The following is a 26,819-nucleotide window of genomic DNA, read 5'->3' on the forward strand; positions in this document are numbered from 1 at the left end:
CCACACCATGGTGGTGCATCCAGGTTTGGACACACTGTGACTCCCACATGCATGGTCCTCGAAAAGGCTCGCGGGACGAGCTCCATCGGAATTTGCTCAAAGCAAAGGTCGAAAGAGGGAGCGAGCATGTCTCCAGTGAGCCTGAGGTTCTCTGGTGCGGTGCATGGAAGTATGGAGTGAACACTGTGTGCTATGTGCCAACATGTGGTAGTGCTAGTGTTAGTGCTAGGAAGAACAAATGTGATGAACTTTTAAGTGAGCACTTCCATCAAGTGTAGGGTAGAGTCAGGTGAGGAGATGAGGGTGACTGTGGGAGAGGAGTCTTGGGTGCTGCTTATTAAATCAGAGTTCTGTGAGTTATGGTCCAATCAGCAAGCTTGGAAATAAAAAAAAACGTAGCAGTTTGTAACCTTGTAATCTGTTTAGTCACATGGATTATAAACTTCACTTACAACCACACTTAGAAAATGAATGTGAATAAGTATGTTTTTTATATGCATAATTACATACATATGTAACAAATATAATGTAGGAGTCATCTGGAGATACAAAAAGTAATTTGTATTCCTGCTTCCTGTTTCTCTTTTTTTTTCATTTTTTCCCTTCTCTTTGTAATTCTACTTTTTTTCTTCACAGTCACCATGTGCTTGCTCTCAGGAGGTGCGACCGCAGACCCTGTGCAGTGCCTTGACAGAATGTTCAGAATAATTGATTTTGATAACACTTTATTTGGAGAGTCTGCCTGCAGAGCGTAGACAGAGTATTTGTAACATTTCAACAGTTTATTAGTTGATATTCAACAATTTAGCTGTTTTGCTTTGTCTATAGATGTACCACAGATAAAAATGTTAATTAAAATCTCCAAATAAAGTGTGATCATATCATATAAATAAGTAACGTTGAAAGTTTGAAATGTAATTACATGGGAATGGTTAAGGAATTGTGAAAGGTTGCATCACATGTAAACAGAGACCTCAAAATGATGCCCTTGAACTGGAATCCAAACTGAGTGAGAATAATGAGGCCATTTTGAAAGACTCGGGCTGCTGGTGGGAATTGAATCATGTTTACCCTCATGCTGAAAGCAGAAATCCAAATGAGACCAGTGAGCCTCTGCGTGATGATTAGGACACTGAAGACTTTCCATGTGGATAGGTTACAGACAGAAAGCACACAAGACACAAATTGACTACCTATGTTTTTTTTTTTAAGCCTTACCATCTTTATTTTGTACTTAAAAAAAAAAGTATTTATAATTGTCTACATTTGCCATTGTGAAAACAAAGGCAGGAACCTAAAAGGACTGCTTTGAAATCAGGACTCAACAACCATCTGAGGTATGAGGACACTTGTGCTTTTCCACCACAAATTCTCTCCTAACATCCACTCAGGCAATAAGTCACATTTCCCACTTCGCCTTTTTTTTTTCCATTTCTGTGCCAGCGCTCCTGAATTCATAATGGCCTGTGATTTACACCAGGGGCTGCTGACTTTCATATTCCTGTAATTTATGTTTCGCTAATCTTCACGAAGGATGCTCATCAAGTGCTTATACCTTGCAGAGGCACGGTAGGTAAGAGCCCTATTGGTATGTGTCCCTTGCACGACACAACAGGGATCCGTTCTCTCCGAAACGGGGGGGGGGGGGGTTAGGACCGGGTGTGCCAAGACCTTGGCCGGTCTTGTCCCCTCTCCCCCCATTACTGTGCTGCAGGGGTTGAGGGGTGGATAGGACCCACCTTTAGGAGCACCCTGGCCCTTCCCTTCCTCGCAGTCTCCTCTGTGTAGATGGTTCTCAGTGGGCTCTGTTGGCTTGACTGCATGGGCCGGTGTTTTGGTGGACTCTCTTGTTTTCTCTCATGTAATTTGCACATCAGGGAGAAGTCTCCTGCTGTGATGAAAGGGAAATGATTCATAATTCATGTGGTTGTAAATGTGGGCACACGGGCTAATAGGCTATGTGGCATTATGTAATAAAATAGAGTGTAATGATATTTAAGCATATTTTATTGCCCATTATAGAAGCCAAGCCTCACTAATGAGATACAGACTTATTTCTACACACGGCTTGGCAAAGACTTTACACCCTCTTCTGGGGAGCAAGAATAATCTTCCTTTGGACCTCTTTAAAAACGGAGTGCTTAACGCTGACTTAAAGCAGTCCAGCTCTCCAGACAGACAGAAGGGTGGTTTTGAATAGCCAGTGAGTTATTCAGAATTTGACGTTTTGTTCTACCCTGCAAAACCTTGCGTTTCATTTAAAGATGGGATGTTGTGTTCAGTGTTAACAGACACAGATCGTCAGATACAGCCGACTCCTGCCTGCCTCTGCCCTGACTGGAGATATTTTATTTGATTAACGTTGGATGAAACAACTTCACAATATCTTGCAAGAAAATTAAAGGAGACATCAGGGTAAATATGAAACTGTGCGCGTCCAGGGGGCAAAAACACCTTCGCATCTGATGCCGCCAGAGGTACAGTAATTAAATTGCCCCCCCAACATCCCACCTCATGGCTCCACCTCCCACCCCCCCCACCCCCCCAAAGATGCAAGCAACCCTTTTGTGATTCTGAAGCAGTGTGCTGCTCTTGTCAGCTAGGCCATCTCCTTAGTGAAGGCACAAAGAGCATTATGCATGAGGCCCAGAAGGTCTTTGAGCGCGCTCAATGCTGTCACCCTGCTCCCTGATGCAATGTCACCAATCCATCCTTTACGGATCATATTCAATACATTTAACCCACATCAAAGTAAAGCAATTAACATGTAATTAGAAGGTGAGTCTGCAACTACTGCAACAGCTGCCACTTCTGAATTTAACCTCTCTCAGGTAAACTTCTGTTATGTTCATGTTCGTGTTTATGATTCTTTTGAAGCATCAAAGATGGACATTGAAAATCCATCCCTTTCTGCAAGAGGTTCCTGAGGAAAAAAAGGGAGAAAATTCATGAAGGGGACATGAATAGGCTATTTTGAAAGTATAAGCCGGGTGCATTCTGCAGATATGTCAAGATGGAGAGAGAAAGGCCAGGAAACACAGTGACACATAAATGGTGCTTTCATTCCAGCAGAGAATTCACTTAGATGGTTGTTCCTGATTAAAAAATTGAAAAGAGGCTGCCCATGAGGGTGCACCATGGTAGTCTTTTGCACAGACAGCCAATAATTTATATCAACACGGAGAGCACACTGTGGACAAGCAGTCTGCACCGAATGCTAACACATGTGGTGACCTGTACTATATGTATTTAATATTCTGCTTATAAGGAATGCACAAAATGTCATTCAAGATGAGGACGTGATGAAGACCGTACCAAATCACCATGACACTCACAGATCACAAACGCAACATGCAACACTGTAATGAATTAGCTCAAAAATAGCTTTACGATTTATGTTGTTTCAACAAGAACAACGAGACTGTCACTCAGGATTCAAGAGAGACAGAAAGGCAATAGTGAGAGTTCGGACAAGTATCGGTTTTGTGTCAAAAAGCCACTTGGAAGTTAGATGTCTTAATCTTCCAGCTAATGGCCCTCCAAACAGTTCCTTAATATTCTCTCCCCATTCGCCAGCAACAGGGGGTGTCTCTACAAGGTTAATTATTTGCAGATCTCCTGAGGTTCCTTAACTGATGTTCGCATAAGATAGCCAATGAGGTGCCATCACACAAGGCTTCAGAACAAGGTGAATGGGTCCTCAACATCAAACTTGCTTTCCCATGATCATGTATATATGTTGCTTCTTCTGGGAATTACTGGACATAGAAATGGGTTGTACCAAGCTTTGTGGATGCAGAAAGCAAATGTATATTATTTTATTTTAACCACTGGGGATAAAAAAACATTGTTGAAGTAACTAAGTGTGCGAAAGCACTGATCCTCATGAAATTGTAGAAAATACAAAAAAATCCATTTGTATTTTCATTGTGTCTGTGCTGGCTTGAAAAATGTAATGTTCTTTCTTCAAGAGCACCACAGAGGCTTCACTTGCCTTTGCTCCTTAAAGAAAAACAAACATTTACACTCTAATGTATTTCTCAGCAGTAAAATTCACTCTTGAAATCACACTCCATACAAGGCCCATTTTCTGCAGTTCCAGTGCACTCATGGTCACAGCAGTGGATGTCATGTGACTCCGTGCCTCCCAGCATGCATCCTGCCTCCCATCCAGAGACCCGGCGCGTTAGAAATTTCATGATTTATCACACCAATATCCCCCTAACCACCTTTCTGACTGCTCTGATACCTTTATTGACATCTCCCCAGATCCTATGGACTTGTGCGGCCCATGCATTTTTCATTTCTGCCCTGGGACAACACAGCTCGCATATAGTAATCATAATAATAAAGATTCCTCCTAAAGCATTTGCTCAACGGTTTTACATGGTGCCATTACCTTTAATGCTAACGCTTTGAGCAGAGCAGGGGGGGGGGGTTGTCTTCTCTATCTTTCAGCTCCATGTTAAAGGGTGATTTTCCCCCCTGGCACACTGAAAGACGACAGGATTCCAGCTACGGTCACGGAGGGTACTGAGAACAGGTTTATTATGACCGCCCAACCCAACCAGACAAGCACTGGGAGATAAATAATGTTTAAAGTGTGACCCTCTCTGCCCCCGGGGTGGTGGCATGGCAAGCGATGGAGGGGCATGAGAAGTGGGTTTTGCTGCATGAGGTGCAGCCTCATATGCACATTTAAGCAGCCCACCACACATTCCCCCTCTGTGTACTTGTCCATGGAGGGTGCAGAAGCGGCAGATGTTGTGTTTTATATTAGCCCATACATCTCACGCAGCATAGTGTGGCAAAGCAGAGAGAATCTAAAAGGAAACAGAGTCCTGCAGTCAAGAAATTCACTTTGAGAAGTTGCACAAGTACAAGAGACCATACCTTGTTTTCTCATCCACTGAAAGACATCTGAAAGATGCAGGGTATTGATTTGAGGGTTGTTCAAGCAGCGAGCTGAACGACAATTCAATCTCCAATGAAATTAGCTGCAGCTTCTCTCCTAAGCTTTTGCCGTGTGTGTGTGTGTATGTGTGTGTCTGTGTGGTAGCACTTTCATTTCCCCAACATTTTTTTGTACAGTGTTTTCTAAATTCCATTACATTCCCTGTAAACACAACCAAAATTATTCAGCTGTGTTGAAGGCCAATAAGACTCAAATCTCCATCGTTGTGTATGCAGTATGATGACATATGCAAAGTTTGTGATACCTCTATCAGGGGTCTTAATAGTATCTTTTCTTCCATTTTAATTTTCCCTCTAGGCAGCAAGTTTGCTCTCTGTGCAACTAAGCTCTGGGATTCCCAGGTTGTTGACTCAGCAGTTAAGTGTATTAATTTCCCAGCTGCTGAGTTATTTCATATTCCTCTGGATAGACAACAACACCTTCTAGTGACTGCCTAATACCACACAAATCTGCAAGCAAACATATAATAAGATTGAACTTGAATCCATTGCTTTGATGTGGATAATGGTCTTTGTAACAAGGCCCACATGGCTCACCTTGTGCGATGTACAATGTGATGATCACATGCTGTCCGCCATCCATGAAGCAATGACTTGAAAACTGTCCATCAAAAAAACCTATTGTGAAGTGAGTGAGTGCAGAGCCAAGAACACTGAAACAAATCTACTCGCATGAAGCACTGAGAGATCTTTAACACGAGAGATAGGAAGGGCCGCCAATACTGAGCTCCTTGCAGGATAGACAGGCTTTGCCGGGGATACCCCTAGGCTGAGGGCTTGTTTTGTGAGTCAGTCTACAGGAAAAGGCAATAGGATTAGGGCCCTGTCTTTCTTCTGCACCATGCTATGCTAGGGAAGCTAGCTAATGAGACGGCTACCTCCTTGCTGTCAATGTTTCATTGACTTCTGAGGAAGGGGGTCTGTGGCTACAGGGTCTAGTCTATGGGCTCACGCTGGTGCCGGAGGAGCGAGGTTAAACAAGTTGATCAGAGGACGTGTCGAGGTCCTCCTGGCAAACCCACGCCCATGCGGTAAACTCTCAGGGTCGATAGTCTAGCTTCCTACTGGGCTGAGAGCAAGACCACCACACCATCATGAAAGATCTGTCACTCCAGTGCTCTTGGTGCACATCGCCTGCTGAGGAGAAATTGACTGTAGGTTATAAAAAAGAAAACAAGAAAAAAAAGTCACTCTGCCTTTAACCGAGCGTTGGTACTAGAGAATGGTAGGTGGAATTACAACAATAAGCCAAAAACAGTTTTGTTTCCCAGTAAGTGTATTCTAGAACCAGTGCTGAAAAAGAAAGTACTTACAGTGTCCCCACATCAAAGTTAAAAGACCTCCAGGTAGTTAGTTTCTAAAGGCTATTTAATGAGCTTTTAGAATAATAGCTGTTGCTCTTACACAGTCTTGGTGAGAGAAGGTTTGATGAGCCAGTAGATTAATAGTTCTGTCTAATGAGTTCTGTCAGAAATGTTTTATTTAAAACATTCTGATCCATTGATACCTTTCTGTCATAAACCAGGACTCAGTCAGCTCAAATTTCAAGTAAAAGACTCATCTGTAACTAAATGCAACTTAAGAGTTTTCCATGACATCCGTAAGAAAAACAGATGTGACCTCTGGCACTCTGTTATTATTAAAACATCACTCTACTGAAACATCTTCAATAGCTGCAATATTTTCCTTCCATTTATAAAGACTGACTAAACTAAGCTTACAGATGTCAAAGTCAACCTGGTGAATTTTGCTATTATATTACTGTTAGTGTGCAGTGTGTGATCCGTGTCCCAATATCAAAAGGTAAAACAGAAGATTGACGGATTGACATTCATCAGGCTGTCACTTCGCTGCAGTTCCACTCTCCACTTTGCTCCAGCAGTTATTCAGAGATTACTGTATTTAATATGCTATTAACATTTTTTGATCCAGTGCATGTATAAGATATTCTAAAAAGACCACAAAAAAATATGACTGCTATTGTCTCTATAAGTCTGTGTATTGCTATGAACAGTTGATGTCAAAAGGACAAATGTATTTACTCCTAAACCACAAGAAGAGAAACACAACTGAGCATATGGACAGGAAGATCAAAAGGGTAGGAGAAGGAGAACTACATGAACTGTCTAATGTCAATGATCCATAACACCTCCTTCTCTGTCTCAGTTCCAAGTGCCTTTTGCTGACACTGATAATTTTGAAGCAAATCTCTCTCTCTCTCTCTCTCTCTCTCACACACACACACACACACGCGTGCACACACACACACTCTCTCTCTTACTCTTTCTGTCATAATCTCCTCTTTTATGATCACTTTGCCCTCTCTGCCCTTTGAAGATGTCAGGGTAATGAGAGCTTTAGAGGATTGGTCGAGTGGGTTATTTACTTATTCAGTGGAGCTCACATCCCACTCAGTCGTGCCCCCTACACAGAGGACTGAGGCATGCCTGCATGCGTGCAAGGTCAAAGGTGAACAATGAGGATACTGAGCCATATGTATTAGCTAATATCAAAAGCTTTGGCTTGCAATGTATGTTCTCTTCTCTCCAGCTCCAACAATACACAGCACACCACACAGCAGAAGTGCTCTACTATATCATCAATTGTAGGCTTCAAGGATAACACAACATTCTGTATCTAGCTATGTGTTGTCCACATGCTTCTGTGGTACCGACCTAAAATAATTGGAAATGTATTTGTGACAGAAAGAGCTGATTCAATCCACCTATATCGTTCATGTATTGTAAGCCTTTCAAGCCTCCACGGTCTCTTCAACAGTCTCTTTTCAACATGTCATATGGCAAAGCTTCCAGTTTGGTCAGGCCACTCTTTTTGCTGAAGGAAATTCGTCTTTTTTTTTTTCGTATTTGACATCTTTTTAACTTCTGTTTGGTCTGCTGAAGAGGAGCAGAGATTCTGCAAGTATTTTGAGCAACCTTCTGTCAGAAAAAAGGTAGGCTTTTCCTTCAAAGAAATATTTTGGATTTCCTCACTAACATCCACACTGCTGAATTGCTATTGTGAACTGCCACTTGACTCAAACAATAATTTCAAGGTTTTTCCATTTAGTCATGCTGACACTCATATTGAAGCATTACATGAAATTCATAGCAGTAGTGGTCCTTATTCACTTAGGGCACTTGTTGAAATTGAGTTGGGAGGTACCCTTTGTAACACTATGACCCAACCACTGAATATTACCTGTGTAGCCTATACCAGGAATCGGTGTTGGTTGTAAGAACAAATTATAAAGCTTTAGATTATGGACAATAATAGTTAATAATATGGACAGGAATTTATTCAAGCCCTCTTAAAATGTGCATATTTGTAGTATTTGACTTATGGTTACTGAAACATTTTGCAATATGTCTTTGAAGACTAGTCTTTTTTAACAGAGGAAAGCAGGCATCATTTACTACACTGCATGACCCTACTTGCCATTTATTATATAACAACTTAAGTATACGTTTTGTTACATATCGTAAAATGTACGATTATTAGTTGAAGGCATATGTTTTAAAACAATGCTTAATGTAGTATTAACATTTATAACAGGACAGGGGCATACACTATCATAATAATAAGTTGAAATGTAGCCGCAAGCAGCGATCAACAGGGTCCAAGCAGCTGTGCAAACTGCCCCAAGTAGCAACAGGTTGAATGATTTGACCGCTTTTGAATTATTTGATTTTCAAAATGTTACTTGAGGATTTAAAGAAAAAATACATTTAAAAGATAGACCGAACCATGTCAGGGGAACAGAAGAAAACATATTGTAGTGACATGGCTGATTTGTTTGAAATTGGGCAAGTAGGTCCTATATAGCCTACTATTGTAAATGAGCCTACAAAATGTCGTCAAAACTGGCCATTAACACAGGCATGTATTGGTTAGCTGTCGATGGCCATTTTGTTAAGTCAAATGGAAGTAATTTAATCATTCCTGGCAAAATGGTTTTCGATTTTCGAGCATACCAAGTTTCATGTGGATTGATGAAGTCTAAGTAAACTATATGGTCGACCAAAAATGGGTGAAAAAAATGGAAGAATAAAAAAACGTTGACCATGACTTCCTATGAGTAGCAGCGGTCAAAACTAGACATAGGGTGCATTACATGATCGCTGCATGAGATAATGAGTAAGAATTAAGTGAAAATACTAAATTTAAAAAAGATATTGAAAACAATATTAACCAATATTATTTTACATTTAGTCATTTAGCAGACGCTTTTATCCAAGGCGACTTACATATGTGCGACTTACAATGTATACACATTTTACATTTACACTGATGGCACACTGCACATCAGGAGCAATTAGGGGTTCAGTGCCTTGCTCAAGGACACTTCGACAGGGAATCGAACTAGCAACCTTCTGTTACTAAACGACTTCTTTACCTCCTGTACCACTGCCGCCCCTTAACCTTGTAAAAACTGACACTCTCAATGTTAGCCAAAAAATTATAATGTTTTAATTATCGAGCTATTGCCCAAAAAAGTGCTTTGCTCCTACCCCACTTCATGGGGCGCTAGCACGAATGGACATGCCCACCTAGGGACACAAACCTTACATTCTGTATCAGCCATGTGGGCCAACAATCATGCCAAGTTTCATGTGGATTAGTGCAGTATAAGTATATGATCTCGTGGACCAAAAATCTGTGAAGAAAAAAACAGAAAAACAAAAGAAAACCAAAAAAACTTTGACAATCACTATATGACCGCCCTGAGGAGTGTCAAATATGTCAAATATTCCACTGTTGCAATGAAGGCTACTGCTTGCTTGCGTATTGGCATAGATGGGTTAGATTCCTCTCCTAGATTCTCTCCACCTCAAATTCAAATAGCTGTAATGGCATGACCGTTCATGTACGGTGTTGCAAAGCAAGGTGTAACATCAAAGAAAACACACATACGCACGAATGTCACCACGAATTGCAACTGCAATTATGATTCCTAGCCCTGTCGTCATTATGTTATCGAAACCTGAGGGTCTGTATTTGAATCAGGATTTGAACTGTAAAACGATGTCAGCCTGTAAGTCTACTTGATAAAATAGTTTAGCCAACCTGCACTGTATGGACGTCTTAGGTTACGCCCTCTTCAGTGAGCCCCCCTATCAGCGTTTCACTTTGTTCCAGGATTGTACGCACGTGCGCCTTTTCTGTACACACTTCCGGCTCATCATGGCGGCATCCATGGCTTGTCAGGCTGTTGCAAAAGGTCTACGTGGAGCAAGTGCCAGTTGCTTGTTTCTTAATAAAAACAAGGTAATGCTTAATTACTTTCTATTCTCATTATAACTGCGGTTCGTACTCGAAAGTCTGACTAGTCTTCCGAGTGTCACTTAAATAAATGCCATTGCAAGCTGTGCTATCAGCTGGTTCATAGGGTTCATGTTGAAAGTTTAACCCATCGGAACATTTAAGTTATAATATCACATAACTCAGCGTCCACCACGATAGAAAGAAAATAAAAAAGCTAATGCAAGAATGTTTTGCAGTGCGTATACTTGCAGGGTAGTTCGTTAGCAACCGAGCTATTAGTTAGCTAACTTACTTGGGCAACGTTTGCTAAGTTACACAGGCAACCTTAACTTGAGGTTACCAGTCAATGTCAGATCAAGTAATAAACCATAAACTGCAGGACCAATGACGATGTGGAGAAAGGAAATGACCTTGAGAGAATCAAGCTATAGCACAAAACTCCATCATGATTTACCTGTCCTTGCCCTCTCTTCTACTAGCAACAGTGTGACAGTTAACTAGCCAAATTGATTAACTAAAGTTTGAGTGGTTTGGAGCGTTTTATAATGCAATTCACGATGTGGAGCTTGTAACTGCTCACATCAACGCAAAGACACGCTTTCCTGAACATAGTGCAGTATATGACTGTTCAATATGGTGTACTCAGGTTCGTCTTTAGTTGGTGGATCTACGAGTCCAAGGAATCTTGCACAACTGCTTTTCTAAGCTATTGAGTGGATGCAGGGAAGATATTATTAAAACATCGCTGATAATGTCGTATGTTACTACAATGTAGTTAGAGACTTCTATGAAGAATGACAATTGCTGTGAGGAACAACGTGGGATTGTTTGATTTATGGATAGCTTCATTGATTGGTTTAATTGTCAGTCAAATTGTCAGTAAAAAGTGTCAGATCCAACATTTTTAAATGACCGCCCTCTTTGTATGAACGATGTTCCTAGATTCAGATAGGCTATTTTAGCTTGCTTTGCCTAACTTTGCATAGATCTTTGGACTGGACAACCTTTGCACTGAGCTGACACACATTTATGTTTACTTGTAGTTGGTGACTGGGCTCTCAACCTTTGGCAACAGTGTAAAGGGTAACTGTGTTATCAGACTTTGAAATGTATTCTTGATAAGAGACATTGTGACATTATCAGTATTGGTGTGGTTTGTTGCTCAGAACAAGCATGTTAGCTACTGTGTTTATTTAAGAGTCTTCTATAAATCGTTGATGATTAAGAATTATAATTAAGAATCATTCTCCATCTTCCTCACCAATGCATTCTACAGACTAGATGGCATTTAATGTGCTGTGGATTTGTGATAAATGGTCATTTTAAATGGCCATCATACTGCCAGTAGACGTTTGCCCTTTGGTACCAATTTATGGTTAGGTTATTAGTGACCGTGGTTACATGGATTCGAATAACTGCCTTAGTCGGACTGAAATCGCATTATCCGTTTCATGTAAGCACCTTAGTCGGATCGTAGTCGGACCGCACATAGTCGGACTAACACCCCTGGATAACTCGATCCGATCCAGTTGATAGTTCGACTATTGCGGCATGTAACGGTGAATTGGATAAGGAACTGGACTTTGCGTCTTTGCGCATGCTCCCTCTCTCCCTGCCAGGTCGTGACCCGGAAGACGAAAGAGGGATAAGTTGTCTCAAATGTTCATACTAATGACACGGTTTTTTATGAATATCCTGCAGACTGTCTCACAAGCTTATTCTTGTTGATTATGAACAAACATAACAGAAGAGGACCGAAGATATGAGCACCTTTACAACCCCTCCTTAAACACGTATAAGGACGTTCCACATTTTATTTGCTTAAAACAACAGCAGTACTGTCAAATCAGCTGTCACTCGGCTATTACCTGACCAAGGTTCCATGGCAATGTTCCGAAAGCCCATTTTTCCGACAGCCCGCTGTTCCGAAATTGTGAGTACAGCAACGTGAACCACTATTGCCCACATGCACATCCCAATGAATCACACAATCATAAACATTTAAATGCCTTTATTTCACAAGCATTAACTTGAATTCAGAATATTATTATACACACATGCATTTGCATCGCGATGATACAAAAATATTTGTATGATTGCCAACGCATGCATGCTTTGTCAGTGCTTGACAAGATCTGCGTAATGTCCTGCGACAATCTGCCAGTGATTTCCTTCGCATGAGTGGTAGCCTACCCCATATTCAAAACCAGAGTAGGCTAAGTTAACAAATATTGCCTAGGAAAAGTTATATGCGTGATAGCCCGGTGAGCGTCTCCGCTCTGCTGTGCAAACGAAATGCTTTGAGTGTTTTGTGCCACTTAAAATATTTCTAAATTTTGCCAGGGGGACTATTTTTCGGAATATTGAGATTTCGGAATATCGGGCTTTCAGAACACTGGGCCGTCTCCCCTGACCAATACCTGTCAAACTTGGTGATACTATTCACAACTAATTTGTCCTTCATTTTATCAAATATGATGAAATTTGGTATTGTGCCCGCGAGGCACGCCTGACTTTAGTTGTGTTCAGTTATCTGGCGCTGAAAAAAACCACGAAAAGGTACTGTCAAATCAGAAAGCAAATCAGCTGTCACTCGGCTATTACCTGACCAATACCTATCAAACTCGGTGATACTATTCACAACTAATATGTCCTTCATTCTATCAAATATGATGAAATTTGGTATTGTGCCCGCGAGGCACGCCTGACTTTAGTTGTGTTCAGTTATCTGGCGCTGCCCTCTAAAGACAGAGACGTGACAGGTGGATCGAGATATTTTCCCGTAAATACCTTTACCTAAATACCTTTATAGACAACATCGATCATACACTCCCATTGCACTCAAACAACCACACTCAAACGAGGAGATATTGTATCAATTAGCCTATTAAGTACTGTATTTATTGATTGCAAAGAGTTCAACGTTACAGCAACATAACTTTGCTCCGGTCGCTAAATCTGATATATCCGTGTGCATCATCGCTCTCCCTCTCTCTCTCTGCCACACCCACCCTGTAACCTACGTGTTTATACATTATAGAAGCAAGACCATTATATTGTAACAAATCACGGAAGCGTGGTATATTTGTTATGGCTTTTTATTAAACACAACACACTGTCACAATGGCACGGGCTTTATGCCCACGAACAGACTGTGCTACCGTCACCCACCTGTATAAGCTCTGTCCCAACACAGAACAACGACATGTAATTAGAACGGTAAGGAACATATAGCCTAGGGAACGTCATGCATAACATAAAGTATAACAGTATGCGCCCGCTGCACGGCATTACGGGGCGACTATGCCGGCACGTTATAATATTCTACCTGACCAATACCTGTCAAACTCGGTCATAGAAAAATATCATGAATGCATATTTATTACGATGGGGAAACTATAAAATCGGAGTACGGACAACTAATGCCCAGCGTTGACGATGCAGATATAGAGCTGGAAACAGCTAAATGAGCTACAGCCCAAATGCAGTGAGCTTTATCAAGCCCTGGAAAGTTCGGCACATTTGCCCGTTTCCACAGCGTCTGCTGAGCGGTCATTCAGTACAATGGGACGTCTTAAGACATATCTTACGAAGTACGATGACTGACAAAAGACTGACTGGACTTGCTCTTATGAATATTCACACAGATTTGGAAATCGACAGCGAAGAAGTACTTAAGCAATTTGATGCAACTGGCAGAAGGGCAATGCGTTTTGGCTGTAACCCATTATTTGCGCGCGTGTGTGTGTGAATGTGCATGCGTTTCTCTCGCCTTTTATCTTTCACCTTTGAATAATGTAACTTATAAACACATCGGCCTGGCAGAAACAAACAAACAAACAAACAAACAACCCAAGAGGCAACACGCATTTCTGGACCGATGAACAGACGCGATTCATGCTCAATCAACTGTTGTTGTTATTGGTAGTGGTGAAGAGGTCAAGCGGAAAGGGCTGTATCACCACTAGTTGTAATAAAAACAGCGCCACCTATCGTATCGGATATGACATGCTTTCGGCCAATGATTCGATTTATTCACTGCCATGTATATTGGGATAATAGCACCTACCCTCGAAAGAAAGCATAGTCCGACTAAGCAAAGATTCGAATTATACCATCATGTAAACACACTGAGTCTGAAAGCCTGAGATTAAGGATCTCTGTGGGAACGAATGGTAGGAGGTTGCATCAGACTAATCAGATATTTAGTTATCTAGTTAACTATTCTAAACTTCTAATCAAATTGACATGCAAGAACCACAATTTAGTCAAAGCTCAGTGTTACAGATGTTTGTAGAACATAGAAACTAGTTTTGTGTGTCCTGTACGGCAAATTGTGTGTCCTGTTCTGCCATTTGTCAATCCTATTTATTGATTTATGTGTATTTGTAAGATGTTAAATAGCCATAATTCCTGAAGGCACACTCCAGTATGTGGATCTGGAGAGTAAAAACACAATTCTTCATGTTAAAGTAATAATTGTTTCAGTTTTTTCATGAAGTGACATGGCTATTTTAAATACACTACACTCTGTATTGACAGTAGCCGATATGAAAATGATGACTGGATGTATGTGCAGTATTTAGCGAGTTGCTGGATAGGTTCTGTTTGAGCTCATTAAACAACAAAGTACCTCACAGCATTCTGTATCAAGACTTTTGACTGATGCTAATGTCATAAGCCAAATACATTGACCATATCATTAACACTGTATCTCATTAATGTGACATAGCTAGTCCAGCCTGATGAGGCTTGCAAGCAGACTCTCAGGTTAGGAAGTAGGGTTAGGCACAGACACTCAAGTAATCAATGTCTTGTCATTGTATATATCAAAAAGCAGTGCATGTAAAATATTTGATTTTGTTGTATTGATGATTAATAGTAGACCTAGGCTAATTGTCCATTTTGCCTACTGGCTACAGTAAACCTACTCATTGTATACAGTTGTGCTCATAAGTTCAATTTGTAAAATATTGGTCATTTTTCATTGTAGAAAAAATGTCTTGTATTTGGGGATAGTGGTCAGGTGAAGCAATTTTTTTAATCACACTATTGATTGTAATTAGTGCCTGTATAGATAGTCATTGAGTTTCTTAGGAGAGACCCCTACACATTTCATCCAGGGATTCACTGACTTTGCTGGATACTGAGTCATGGGGAAAGCAAAATAACTGTTGAAGAACCTGCGAGAAAAGGCAGTTGAACTTTATAAATCAGGAAGAGGATATAACAAGATATAGAAAAAGATGAAAATGCCAATCAGTAGTGTTCAAACTCTGATAAAGAAGTGGGAAATGAAGGGTTCTGTTGATACCAAGCCACAGTCAGGTAGGCCAACAGATTTAAGCCCTAACTGCCAGGAAAAATGTTTTGGATGCAAAAAGAAACCCACAAGCAACTTCAGCTGAAATACGGGCTTCTCGAAAAAACAAGTGGTGTGTTCCGTTACAAGATACACAATAAGGAGATACTTGAACAAAAATGGGCTACACAGTTGAGTTGCCAGAAAAAAGGCCGTTACTGTGCCAACGCCACAAAACAGCCCACTTACAGTATGCCAAACGGCACCTAAACGAGCTTCCAAAACAAAACATCTGGAACAAAGTCATTTGGAGTGAGGAGACCAAAATTGAACTTTATGGTCATAATAAATAAATACTGTGTTTGGAGAGGAGTCAACAAGGCCTATGCAGGTGGAATTCTGATGTTTCGGGGCTGTGTAAACTACAGCGCCACAGGTCATTTAGTCAAAATTGATGGTAATGCAGCATGCATGTTATCCGAAACTGTTTAAGGGCAATTTGCATTTATCAGCCCGGAAGCTGCGCATGAGATGCACTTGGACTTTTTTAACATGACAATGATCCAAAACACAAGGCCAGGTCAACCCTTCAGTGGCTACAGCAGAAGAAAAAAGGTCACGGTTCTGGAGTGGCCATCACAGTCTCCTGAACTCAGTATCATTGAGCCACTTTGGAGAGATCTCAAACATCCCAAGAACTTAGGGACATGGACGCTTTACCACTTGACAGAATAGAGGGCCTCATCCACAACTATCGCAAAAGGCAGCAAGGCATTGGCATTGATGATAAATTGGGTCTTACAAAGTATTCGGAACTAAGGGTATTTAAACTTTTGAATGGGGACCATCTCATCATTTTTTTCATTGCTATGATTTGTTTAATGATTGCTATTCTGTGATGCCTTAGGGTTTAATTCGAATCCCACTAAAACTATAATAAATGTGTTTTGCCTGATCACTCAGGTTTTCTTTAAAGAATGGTACACATCTTACAAATTCTTCAAGGATATGTAAAACTAGGTATTTGTAAAAGCCTCTGTCAAATAATGTATTATGACATCCCAATAGCAGGGATGCCTTGCTTTATATTGAAACCTGAGGCTGTGTCATGCCAAGGGGGCATTTATGTGAAAGAGTAAGGTCACCCCTGTTAAACCCCTGTTTATGTCTGCATAATTAGGTTTAAGCTGTCATTTTGGCAGGGAAGACAGCTGTTTACTGTAAACACTACAGGGGAAGGATGCCAGTGGACCAGCTCACTCTCTTCTGAGGACCGAGTTCTAACTGGGTTTGTTGTCTTTATGGAGGAGGATGTGTTTTTCTTTGGCAGGGGAAGGACGAAAAAAAAAAAGGAATAGTCTTTACTTGATGTCCATCCTTCCATGATGCGTTTACTGCTCTCTGATGCGGAACTCAGTGCAGCATTGCAGTTGAGATCCAGCTGCAGTTGATGCTCTTTTTCCCAGAGCTTTTGCCTTGGTTCCGACTTTACAGATAATTTATAAATGAATCTGCTAGTGTCAATGTTTAATAAACAGTGCAAAGCTCTTGCCATCCTGGTTCTGGTGTATTTGTGTATCGAGGGGCGATGAGGCTAGTTGTTGCGGCTATTCATGAGTTGTATAGACTCAGAGTACAGGTGTGTTTCTTCTTTGGCTCTTCTTAGCAGGTCGTGTAGGATGGTTAAGTTAAAAAATGAAACATTCAGAAGCTGCCTGATATGTATGTGGGAGTCTTGCTCTTTTCCTCCTACTTGCAGTGCTTTAGAAATCTTCTGCCAAGACCATCTCTTCTCTCTCTCTCCCTCCTCTCAAGCCAAATACACAGACTTACACGGCAGGAAGATCCAGTCTAGTTTTGTATTCTGTACTGCTTAGTCAGCATATATTTTCATCTTGTTGGTATAATGAGACGTAGCTGTGGTAACAGGGGACCGACCTCATCTGTCTGGAAGAAGGCTTTAGATAATGAGAAAGTACACAGTGCCAAGTCATATTACAGTGCACGTCTTTATTGAAAAGTGTTTGCCAACACTTGCTTAAATTCGTATGCTACCTTTCTTGTGAGGAACTGCAGATTGTAGTACTTGATCAGTTGTGATTTAGTGTGTATTTTGTAAAGACTTTGTCCGTTTTAACCGTTAAGGGGAAATACCAAAAGTATGAAATTAGCAATTTTAGCCTAGCTAAGAAGCTGATGTTGAGCATCACTTCAGTGAGGCTTGGACATTTCCCCCCAAAACAATGATCAGGAAGATCGCTCTCAGCCACTCCTGTGCTGTTAGTCCCGGCATGTCCACCTTAGCCAGGTCCCATAAGTTTTTTGGCTGGAGTACAAGTTTTTCTCCTCTGGTCTTGCTGACAAGATAAGAGTAATGATCTAAGAACATCCAGTCCCTTGGCCAGCAGTTCATGCCGCATGACTGACAGCTAGCTATCACTATGATCCAGCCCATTGGGCGATGACAGCCCATTCCACAAGGAATTCAATTTGAGACGGTTTGTCAATAACAATGCAAAAGAGATTACAACATTTTTTTTCTTTTTTTTGGAGGAAAGATGGTTCGGAGGAAGGGAAGCTGATAAATCAAATCCTCTGGACTGCAAGTCTGGAGTGTCAGATAATCCTCAGGTTATCCGCCTCTTTTTTATCCCCCCTCCCACTCTCTGCTAATAGGAGTGCTGCACTGCGCTGCATTTTGGAAATCACTTGCAAAGTTTGAAAGTGTCAAAGCAGCCCTTCACCTCATATTGCTGCAGCAGTTGGTGCTGTGTTGAAACAGTGGAGTCGACCGAATGAATCTCTGTCTTGAATATTTTAGTGGGGGCTTGGGCGGGGGTGGGGGGCGGACGTGGGGGGAGAGGGGGGTGACTCCTCTGGTGCCTGGAACTTCAAACGGCGGTCGGCTTCCCCATCTGTCTACTGCATGAACACATTTACATTTCCTACCCGCAAGGGATACAGTAGACCAAGTTTGCTGTAACTGGATTTGAATATCATTTCGCCAAGGTTAATAGCCATTTCTGTTACTCATAAGAGGTGTTTAGAATTTTTCAATAATTTAGAAGGCCCGCGATCATTCAGAATATTTTGGCAGGCTCCAGTGCAGTGCAACTATACCCTACAGGGACTCTGGTGTTAGAAAGTATGTTTTTCAGGGTGATGAGAGCGATTTTTAGACACACTCTGAAGATGCTCTGTCAAGGACATCTGAGCACAATTAAACATTGAGGAAAGGAATGTGGTAAGTAAACTCGATTAGGCACATCTTCCACTGGGTGAACCATGGAAGCAACGCCTGCTCTACAGCTTCCAGCTCCTATGTTACTCAGTATTGTGTAGTTGGTTTTCCCAGCAGCCCTGCTTGGACAGCTGTGCAGCATTGGCCATGCGTGTACAAAGCATAGTTTTCACACTCCAAGTCTATTTTCGTCACTTGACAGAAACAGTATGCCTTTACATTCTGTGCAGTGTAATTGCTTGTGTGCCGCCTCCGTTTTGAGTCACAACGGATGGGAAAACAGCAATAGCAGTCAGGTCACAGCTCGTCATCTGTGTGTCGGTGCTTTAGCCTACAATAGCCTTTACATGGCCAGATATTATACAACATCTGTAAGGAGTGGATTCTTTTCCCCATGTGCTTCCTTTAGCAGTGTTTGGTTTATTTCTGGGTCTTAGCACCTTTTCGTCACTCATCAACCCCATTTGAATCCCACAAAATCATCTCCTAATGATATTCCTCGTTAGGTATGCTAATTGCTCAAATTGTAATCCGAGGAGAGCTGCTTTGCTTCGAGACCCTCCCTGGCTCTGTTAGATTAGGCCTCGCTCCGACTTCTCAAGGATGCAGATCGCAGTGATCTAAATCCTGCAGTACCTGCACATCTCTTCCCTGCCTGTTGTACCAGTAGCTGCTTACAGCCAGAGATGTTGCATTAATATTATATGACCTTGTAACTTGTGAACCAAGTGAAATGTTAGAGCTAATTGGCAGGGACATCATGATTTTTCCCGCTCCCTAGTGATGACATCCTGCTAGTTGCTAGTTGTGGAACTTCCATGTACCAAATTAAAAGTTTCTGTTTTGGTTGAAAGATGTTTTAAGCATTTCAAACAGTTCCGCCTTTAATAGTGTTGCCATGTCTGACTGTCTCAATGAGACAAGCTTAGTCATATTGTTTTTCAAGAAGCAAGGCTTCAGGGTAGCCGATAATTATTTGCTACAAAATTATGGAAATCACCAATTTGTAGGTTTTGATGTCAATAAATCTGTAAATCATTAGGTGCATAAATGAACAGATAGATGATTAAATGGCACTTGCAGTGAAACAAAGTTGTGTAATAGGAATTCGCCTTTCAGATTACACACACATGTGGACTGAACAAATCAATTATGCACAATCACCCACATGAAAATACATTAATTTCTTTAATTTTCGAAGAAAAATGTCCCGTAAGGATCATTCCTGTTAATTAACTTGGAGGCCATTCAGAGTTGCTAATTAAGGAGAGCTGTTTCAAAGGTTCAGGGCTTAGCTGAGATGCTGGTAATGAGGATTCTATCCCCAGAGATGCAGTAAACTGTTACTGTATAGGATTGATCCAGGGCACTTGACAGATTTTCTTTAAGAGCCATTCTAATCCATAATAACTTGGTCAAATACAAAATGGTAGGAGTCACATGCTGTGGACCACAGCTATTCAGAATAAAAAGTTTAGCTGATTATATTGTTTTTTCAAAGATTGCGTGTTTGTGTGTGCACACATGTGTGCTGATGCAGCAGACCATTAGAATTAGTGAAAGTCTTAAATAAAGTGAAACAAAAGGATGCAGACTTCATTATTGCCCTAATGCTTAACTTTTTCAGTGCTGGCTCGTGAGCGACTTTTTAAGAATGGTTTCTCAATGAATGGAATGTCAAATATTAATGTTAAAATGCAAATGGTAAATATAAATGTTAAAAGGAGACCAGAGCAAGATAATAAATACAAATTGTAGAATGTGGAGGTGGACAAAAAGGTTAGTAAAAGTAAGGCAGTAATAAAAGTAAGATGAATGGTAATAAAATGGAAAAAAGGTTTTGAGGTGGGATTTGATGAAAGTGACACAGCAGTGGACAACAAATGAAGTGAACAGCTGTTCCAGAGACTACGGATACTATAACCATAGATACTATAACCAAGAATTTGCAACAGCCAAAAGCCTTTGCCAGTACATTGTGTACTTATGGTAAACTTTGGAAGGACAAGAAAACTGGACTCAAAATTGAACTTTGAGGAAAACCACAGCTGAAGAGTTCCGTGAGTAGTTGTTAGACCCAAGATAGCGGTCTAGTGACTCCATATTCTCTTATACTGCCAATGTGCCTTCTTCAAACCTCTGGGAAGTCCTTGAGAGGTTTCATCACTTCAAACCTCTTCCTTGGAAAAGCTTCCTATTGAACATCCGTAAGCCCCCACTTCCGATTCCCAAAGAAAGACTTTAGCAGGTCAATACAGATTTGTAAATAACCTCTCATGAATATGAAAAAAGTTTTTCCCTATGGTGGAGAAGCATAAGCTTTTTTATCCTCTACCTCACAAGGACTCTTAGGAGTCGATGCTCTATTGACATATTGAGTTTTCCTCTCGCTGCCGTTTTAATGGAGATGCTTTCTTTCAACCTCTGAGACAGGCTAATGATTATAGCCTCCTCATATTAGCATGAAGTACTATACATTAGGGAGGCCATTTCCATACTTTTTTCTTTACTCACCAATCCTACAAGTACACAGCATCCATGTCATTTGTGGATCAGATGTTGATTTTCCGCTTGTACAAGGTACAGATGTTGATGCTAGTAGGAGTTGCAAATGCAAAGGCACAAAAACAACGGGTGGCGGTACAGTATGGAGCTAAAACAGAGTTTGGAGTTTGGCATTGAAAAAAAAAAGAAAAATTGAACATTGCCATTGGAACACTTGTATTGAAATTATCTTTGGGCACTGAAAATATGTTTTCTTTGTTTCTTCAGGTCAGCCTTTTACAGTGCAGGATTTTATTTTTACGCTTTTTTTCTATGTCAGTATTTTTCAGTGTTAACTTACTGTCTCTGTTTTGGCGTGGAAGGAAAATCCCACAGAAGCCATAGCCATGGAGTTCAAAGGGACTTCTCATCCACAAAGAATCTGCATCAACAATATAACACCTGATGAGAAACTACCATACCTAGCTAAACTGGACACTTTCAGGATGGATTAGTGTCCTGACATTGTGTATACTTGGTGAAATATTGCCTTAATTTTATGCTAAATACCCTTTACTCTTCATTCTAGCATTAGCTAACGTTAATGTTGCTAACTAGCTAGCTAAGTACTTGCTAAGATGGCTAATGTTAGTTTGTTTACTAGTGGCAACAGTTGCTAAGGATAGAAAAGTCATGCTTGTAACCCATAGTGCCATAGACGTTGGCTCAAATCGTTGAAGACGGTAAAAATACTTGGATTTAATTGTAGAGTAACAGTAGGCATATAAGAACACGGACGAGAGCGCTGTGAATTATATATCGTACAAGTGTTCACTCTCTCACCTTTGGTGGCGCCTGTTGTGGACTACAATACATCACCTCAATACAACATCTAATAGAAAGAGGAGCGTCTGTATTTTTGATGGTATTGAAAATCATACCTTTGGGATTTCTAAATACCCCGGTATACCGTAATACCGTGAAACAGTCCAAGTGTGTTCCCACTCGAAATGACTACTTGAGGGGGTGTTCATGTGCAACTTCCAAATGGGCAACTCTATCAGAGGCCTGCACTTCTGCAGGAGTACCGTGGGTCCAGAGTGGGACTTATTTGGAATGCGGAGTGTGGGTGCGGGTGGGAAGAAATTGAAGTGGGAGTGGGAGAAAGACATGACTCACAGGAGTCCCGCAAAATATATATATGTATAAAATGACATAAAAAGTATCTTAAACTACAGAATTGTAGAAATGTTATTAACATTTGCAGGAGAGCAGCACAAAATAACCCATGCTTTACATTAACAGGATTGGTGTATTTTTATGCACGGCACAAATTTATGGGAGTGGGCACGAGCGGAACTGAAAAATCCATCATGTGTAAATGTCCACCTGCGGAATTTTACAGGCAGGAGCGGGACAAAATATTACCTAGATTGGTGGGAGCGGGACAGGATCTATACAGGAGGGCGACTGAAAAATCCATCCCTCACAGACCTCTAACTCGTATTTTTCATAATTCCAATAACATGTGATGGCAGGCCTTTTTAACAAGTTAAGGGAGTCATTAAACCGCATGACACATTTTTTTTTTCTTGCGGTAGTCACTCTGCTTCGATTTTTTTTAGATCTACTTTGTGAGTGACAGATTAGATTAATAACAGCATTGGCAATGACACACACTTCGTTAGCCACACTCTGGCTCAGTCGAGCAGTCTTGTCGAGGCTGTTTATTGGTTGGCTGAGTGTCGGGAGCCAGGCTCTGACCTTCTCTTCAAATGGAGCACTTATTACCCCAATAAATCCCTAAGAATTAGAAGACGCCTCTCCATCAGTGTGTGGGAAGGAGCTTATGACATTGTAGTCCACTTACTGCAAAAGAAGAGGGCTAAGCACTGTGTTCGCTACAATCAAGAGCACCTCTCTTAAGCTTAACACCCAACCCTAAGCCTCACACAACGCTTACAAACAACACTCCAGGTTTATACCTATAGACTATGCATCTCTCCGTGGTGTTAATGCGTTCTCAAAGGAATTAAAGCCATAGCGTATGCCATGTCATTTACACACTGGCGTTTTGTAAGTGAGGGCGCCGCAGGTTGACTTTGGTGCAGTGAGAGGGTGGCGTTATGACTTTGGGGCCGTGGGTGAAGCACCTCTGCCATCTGCTCCCTCAGTGCAGAATGGGATGCGAGTGCTGCCTCAACTCTCCGCTGCCCTTGTCTTGGACGAGCACAAAGTCACATCCCACTGTGAGCGCGTTGGGCCATGACACGTTTTATGAAATTTACTATTCATGGTTATCATGATTTTTTTTTCCTGAGTTGAGATGGGTGGATGTCGTCTTGTTTTTTTCCCCCAATTTAGTTTTCTTTTTTCAACGTAATTGATGTGAATCTGTTTGCAATCTGTGTTAGTTGTAGGGTATTTCACTAATTAACTATTTATAAAAAACTATTCACACACATTAATAGGCAGTATGGTGCAGTATGATAAAGCTACTGTACCACAGTGCATGTGTGATGGGACTTAGCACGATCCTCACGTGCAGAGAAGCACTCCCCCCTCATGCAATTTGGAGGCATGGCCCGCAGGCAAACGCTGATAAATGTTTTTATGCTAGGAGTAATTATTATGGCTTATGTCTTACTTCCCCCACACTTTCCTTGTAATCATCTTTAGTTTCATGTAGCTCAAGACCATTTTGGCTTTGTTAACTGGTTTTTCCTTTGTTGTGCGAGTTCAGTCAGATAATTGACTCTTAAGTGTCAAGTGATAATGGACAATATGAGGATTTTGTTTTTGGAGTGTGACAGCATTGACAATGCTGAGTAATCATCAGTGACGCTGGGTGTAGCAGAAGCATTGTGTTTAGCCAGAATCTTTTATTTTTTTACATTCAGCGTTATATTTTAAGGATGAACACCATTTTGCATATGCAAGAGCAGATACTCAAGATGGTGTGTTCAAGACGGGGCGTTTCGTATTCCCCCTCACAAGTCGCTAATCTGAATGCATCATTTTGCCCCCGGTCAGTTTGCCCCGGATACAAAGCTGCCCTGGAAATGAGCGATGTTTGCGGGGTTGGCCCATAGAGATGGTGCGGTAATCAGTGTTGAAGGTTTCCCTGTTGTGTCCTATGCGAGACTGGCACAGTGTTCGAGAGAGAAAGAGAGTGAGCAAGTGAGTCTTGTGCGCACTCATGCATACCTGTGGAGGCCAACTCCTCCATTTCTAATTTCCTTCCAAGCAGGGGCTGAGTTATTGCTTTTTATGTTTTATGATTTCACTGCGAAAGAACATTCACTGTCTGTCGCTCTCTCCCATTGCCAGAATGTCTGGAAGCTTTTTGTCCTTGATAGGCTTTTCTCCCTCAGCTTATATTCTTCTCTTTCTCTCTAATTCAAATTCAAGTAGCTGTATTAGCATGGCTGCTTATGTACGGTGCTGCCAAAGTATGGTGTATTATAAAGTAAAAAAAACACTGAAAATGGGACAAAAAACAAGGTTTAAGAATGAAATGGAGTTATCAACAAATACATGCAAACCTAACTGGGAAGGAACACACAAACGTATAAACGCATAAGTGCGGATTCAAATTCTACAGACCAAATGAGCCAGATCAAACCGTAAATGGTGATACCACTCGCTGTCTATCAGGTCATGGCAGGCTGTGATAAACTGGGCAGCCAGAGGAACTGTTTACCTCTCTCTCTCTCTCTCTCTCTCTCTCTCCCTCTCAGCTGACTGTACTTTTTTAAGTAGGCTGCTGGGTGGATGGGTGGTTGGTGTATGTGTGTGTATTCATAGCTTGTATTTAGATTGTCTCCTGAGCACTGATGAAGATAATTACTGTGGAATGAGTGTCCCGAGGGACAGCTACTGTCTGCCACACGTGCCGTCCTCCAGTCTTCTGGGACCTGCCCCATCCCTCTTCTCCAGGTGCTCCCTGGCCAAGCATTCCCTTTCAATAAACCAGTAACCTACAAATGCAAACTACTCCGGAGCATTGAGGAATTACGAGTTTGACCCCCTTAAAGACTCCCCTTCCCTGAGGTGTCGAGTAATGTTTCAAATAGTTGTTTATATTGGCACGTTTTCCTCTGACTAAAACGGATACCACCATGAACAGATGACACTGGTGTTTATGGATTGCTACTGAGATTAAGCAGCTTTTACAGCTGTATTAAAAATGGAAACACTGAATAAGATGTGGACACTGGTAGCAATTCCGATGGAGTGAAACTTATGAATTTCCCTTGTAAAATTGATAACAGAAAAGCCACCAGGGGCGGAAAATGGCTGATGTCTTTATGATGGAGGAGAATTGCACTGGTTTCAGTCCCAGCTACACTTACCTCCTGGTATCCCGTAGGTGTCAGCGGACAAAAATAAAGTGCTTTTCATGTGTTGCCTCTGTTTTGCTGTGCCCCAAGGTAACTGACAGTGCCAGAAGGGACGCCAGCAGACCCATTTCTCACTCAGCATCTGCTATTTTAGGGAATTTCTCTCTCTCTCTCCCGCTGTCCCTCTCCCCCTCTCTCTTTGTTTCTCTCTACCTTCCTTTTTCTTCTGGCGACAGTAGGTTCTCCTCTGATTGGTTTAAAATGTGTCGTCAGCTCCCTCTCCAACCACTCTGCAGGTATTGTGAAGACTAAGTTAGGGTGTTATTAAGGGTGAGTTCCCACTTGACAGGAAGGAGCAAATCTGCGGAGCAGTATGTTTCTGTACTTGTCGGGTCACATTAACATCTTTCTCCCCATTTTGAAGGCCTCGCACTGTTAATTATCCACTCAGACTTGCTTAGGCTTTTTTTTGTGCATAGTGGACATCCTTCCAAGTATTTTGGACCCAGTGCCTGTTGTTGGTCTTTATCAGTCTGTTCCCAGACTGCTGGGTTGTTTTGTTGTGTTCATTATCTTTTAATGAAAGTCCTTTTTTATTTTTTTATTTATCGACATACCATTTTAATTGGTATGCAGTGATGCTCATCAAGTTATCCTCTTCAGTAAACTTGTATTTTATTTTTTTTTGCATACAGTCAAGGCCCTGGGGGTGAAACTTGACATGGACATACACACTGCGAGTCGAATCGACGTACACCCTCTTAGACCAAGCTTTGAAACAGTGTGTGCATACTATTCTTTTCTGAGCCTTGCCCGCGAAAGCGGCAATGAATTCATTACAATCAGGCTCAAGGCTTTTGTATCTAAAAAAAAAAAAAAAAGCCCTGTCCTTCTGTACTCAACGAGGCCAGCGCTAAAAAGGGAGAGAGTTGTGGAGGCCTCTCAATGACTGCTACAGTCTGGCACTTAATACGAAGATAAATGCTGCGTTTAGACTGCCGACGTATTAAGTGGGACGGCTGGAAATTTTCAATAAGGCTAGGTGAGTGGAGCAGTTCATTTTATATGCCTTTGTGTGGCTGTTTTTTAATACCTTGTGTCCCGCCACTGAACCCTTTACAAAGCTGTGAGGCTGATAATGAGAGCGAGGTGGCAGATGCGGACAACGAGCTCGCTGTGCCTCGTAGGCCTGGGAGGAAATAAAATGAGG

The 26,819-nt window shown here is 41.4% G+C and overlaps 1 protein-coding gene across 1 annotated transcript in view; it reads left to right on the forward strand.

Moving 5' to 3' along the window:
• Nucleotides 1-10,112: 10,112 nt before the first annotated feature.
• The window catches only part of suclg2 (succinate-CoA ligase GDP-forming subunit beta), an 84,249-nt gene continuing 67,542 nt past the window's right edge, over nucleotides 10,113-26,819 (forward strand). Inside the window, exon 1 of the mRNA XM_012841243.3 lies at nucleotides 10,113-10,242. Within this exon, the coding sequence (XP_012696697.1) occupies nucleotides 10,159-10,242 (84 nt within the window). The 5' untranslated portion in view covers nucleotides 10,113-10,158. The remainder of the gene's footprint in view (nucleotides 10,243-26,819) is intronic.

Source organism: Clupea harengus, chromosome 5, assembly GCF_900700415.2.
Source record: "Clupea harengus chromosome 5, Ch_v2.0.2, whole genome shotgun sequence".
Lineage (NCBI taxonomy): Eukaryota > Metazoa > Chordata > Actinopteri > Clupeiformes > Clupeidae > Clupea > Clupea harengus.